Source organism: Fulmarus glacialis, unplaced genomic scaffold (genome assembly GCF_000690835.1).
Source record: "Fulmarus glacialis isolate BGI_N327 unplaced genomic scaffold, ASM69083v1 scaffold25333, whole genome shotgun sequence".
Classification (NCBI taxonomy): Eukaryota; Metazoa; Chordata; class Aves; order Procellariiformes; family Procellariidae; genus Fulmarus; species Fulmarus glacialis.
Window position 1 is genome coordinate 3,413 of NW_009205217.1, and position 2,925 is coordinate 6,337.

The following is a 2,925-nucleotide window of genomic DNA, read 5'->3' on the forward strand; positions in this document are numbered from 1 at the left end:
TCCGTGCACAGCTCCTTCAGGGTCCCCTTCATGTCCGCCAGCGTCTTGATGCACTCGTTGGGCTGACGGGGGATCGGGGGTGAGCAGAGGGGACCCAACGGGGTGGGACCCCATGGGAGCTTCCCTCTCTGCATCCCAGCCCCGCAGGCTGCCCACCCCCAGGGTGAGGGACAGGGGTGCCACCAAGGCAGGGGACCGTCCCTGGGGGTGACATGCCAGCCAGAAGCATCCCGTCCCAGCCATGCACCCTGAGAGGAGCTGCTACCCCATGCCATGCAGCCGCAGCGGGGGCTGATCTTGCCCACCCCCTGGGCTCGTGGGGACCCCACTCACCGTGTTGGGGGTCCAGGCGTCCCCAGCACACGTCTTGTTGTCCGCCTGCTGCTGTGGGGCGAGCTCCTCCTCCTCCAGCAGCAGGTACAGCTCCTTCATGCTGTTCACCTGCGGGAGACACCACAGCTGGGGTGATGAGGGGACCCACAGCCTACGGCCAGGGATGGGGGACACCCAGGCAGCCCTGGGTGGGACATGTAGGCATGAGGGACAGCGCCAGGGATGCCCGACAGCATGGTCCCCCCTCTACGGCAGCCAAGGGGGGAGCCCCTCAGCCCAAAGTACCTCCAAAAAGTCCTCACTCTCGCTGTGCACCATCTTGCCCTGGCGCCAGCGCTTGAGGAACCACTTGAGCTTCATGAAGAGCAGGAGGAAGCTCTGCCTGAACTGCTGTGACTCCTGCACCAGCAGGTTCTTCTCCTGGCTCCAGAACTTCTGCTCCAGCCGCCTCTGCAGGTTCAGGCTCTGCAGCTCAAACTCCCGCCGCAGCAGCGCTTTCTGGTGGTCCTCCTTCAGCTGTGGAGAGATGCGTGGGCTCCAGGACAGGGGCTGGTGGCAGCAATGTGGTGCCTCTGCCCCAGAGTCTGGGCTGAACCTGGTACTGGCCCCATATTTAACACCCCTGGGGAGCTGCAACGCCCTGGCAGCGTGCTGGGGACAGCGGGGCCATCAAGGCATCGCCATGGATGGAAGCCCTGCATGGCTGCACACCCCACGTGCAAGGAGGAATGTGCTCACCACCTGTGCCCCTTGAAGATGGGACATGCTGTGTGCGGTCCCAGGTGACGCCTGGGTCCCCAAGTGGGTCATCAGCCTGGGGCTGGAGGTGGCACGGCCGTGGGTGTGGGAACATCTGTCTCCCAGGGATCAGGACTGTTGCCTACTCACCTGGCAGATCTTCTGTGAGAAATTGTCCACCTCATCCTTCCTCAGCTGCCTCTCCTGCGAGAGCTGCTCCTGCAGTCCACGCAGGCTCTCGTTGGCCTCCGACAGCACCAGCTGCAGCTCCTTCATCTGCAACAGCCCGGGGAGGAGATGGGGACGGTGGGCTGCGCCTGGCCGTGCCTCCCCGTGTCCCTCCCCGATGGGGCTCTACAGCTTCCCTTGTCCCTGGCTCTCAAGAGGGACAGCCCCATCCCCGCAGCCCTGTCCCCAACCCCGCTGCCCGAGGGGACGCGGCTCCCTGCCTGCATCGTACCTCGGTGGCGTAGGAGTCGTTCTCCTCAGGCCGGCAGGGTTTGTAGCTCCGGGGATGCGTTGGGTCCGTGTCCTTGGTGTGGGGGATGCGGTAAGGGTCGGCGTCCCTAAAACGGCTCCCTGCCTGCATCGTACCTCGGTGGCGTAGGAGTCGTTCTCCTCAGGCCGGCAGGTTTTGTAGCTCCGGGGATGCGTTGGGTCCGTGTCCTTGGTGTGGGGGATGCGGTAAGGGTCGGCGTCCCTAAAATCAGGCTGCTGCATGCGTGGGCAAGTTAATGAGAACAAACCAAAAGAGCGGGAAGAAAAAAAAGCCAGAAAACAAAACAATGGGTCTCCGAAACAGTAAAGAACTACAAGACAACAAAAAGGATGATGAGGAGAAGGAGCTTCATCACCATGGCGGGAGACAATGCAGAAACTAAAAGGAAACACAGGATGAGGAGACACGTGGCCTGGATTGTTTGGGGAAAGGGGAAAAAAGAGAGAAAGAGGGAAAAAATGTGCAAACACCAGTTACGGTGCCATGCAGTGACTGGGGGAGACTGGGACCTGGGGCTGCTGGGACCACATGCAGAAAAATAGGACTCTGAACAAGCGAGTGTGCTCCAGAAAGGGGCTTATGCCCGCGGCCCCAACCACCGTTGACATCGCTGGCCCCCAGCAGGAGCTGGGCCCCCCGGAGAGGAGGGGGACGGCAGGGTGAGAGCTGCTCTCCGCTGCTCCCAAGATTTGGGATGGAGATTTGCCCTGGAGCCCTTGCTCTCCAAATTACCCTGCCTGGGTACCACTGGGGGGCCGATGCTTCTTGCAACCGGGGTCCCCGCAATTTGGGCTGCTTTTGGGAGGCTGCAGGCAGCTCTCCTCCCACCCAGCTCGTCCCCAGTAAACAAAAAGCTTCCGAGCTAGGGATGTTGGGCTGAGCCGGGGGAGAGCAGCCGAAAAGTCGGCCCCTGCTAAGGTGGGATCGCACCCAAGAGCCTCTGGCTATGGGCAGGGCAGCCTCGGCACGACCAGCCCATGCCGGGATGCGCCATGATGCCCACCGCCTCCTGCCCTGGGCACACTCTGTTGGAGCAGAGTCCTACCTTGTCCCCGGTGCCACTGGCATGCAGCGAGGTGTTAGTCTGGGTTTTGCTCTGGAGAGGCAGGAGGGAGGTTACGTTGGGGATCGGGGTTTGCTCTGTTAAAGCGGGAGGAAACGGGGCGGCAAATAAAGCGGCGGCAGCTGCGGGGGACGTGGGAAGAAGCCCGTACCTGGAAGTCGGAGGCATGCTCCTTCTGCAACCCCTCTTTGGTGGCGTCGTGGCTGCCGGGGCCAGAGAAGGCGAAAGAGTCCGTGTGTTCCTTGAGGCCACCAGTGAGGTGGTCCACCTTCCTCGCGAAGCAGCCTAGGTC

At 62.3% G+C, this 2,925-nt stretch overlaps 1 protein-coding gene across 1 annotated transcript in view; it reads right to left on the reverse strand.

Moving 5' to 3' along the window:
• Positions 1 to 2,925, reverse strand: part of SOGA1 (suppressor of glucose, autophagy associated 1) — a gene marked incomplete at both ends in the record, with an annotated part of 7,517 nt that overhangs the window by 3,406 nt on the left and 1,186 nt on the right. The window contains 7 exon segments of the mRNA XM_009575329.1: positions 8 to 62; positions 334 to 441; positions 619 to 849; positions 1,222 to 1,347; positions 1,666 to 1,785; positions 2,616 to 2,666; positions 2,785 to 2,918. Of these exon segments, the coding sequence (XP_009573624.1) occupies positions 8 to 62; positions 334 to 441; positions 619 to 849; positions 1,222 to 1,347; positions 1,666 to 1,785; positions 2,616 to 2,666; positions 2,785 to 2,918 (825 nt within the window).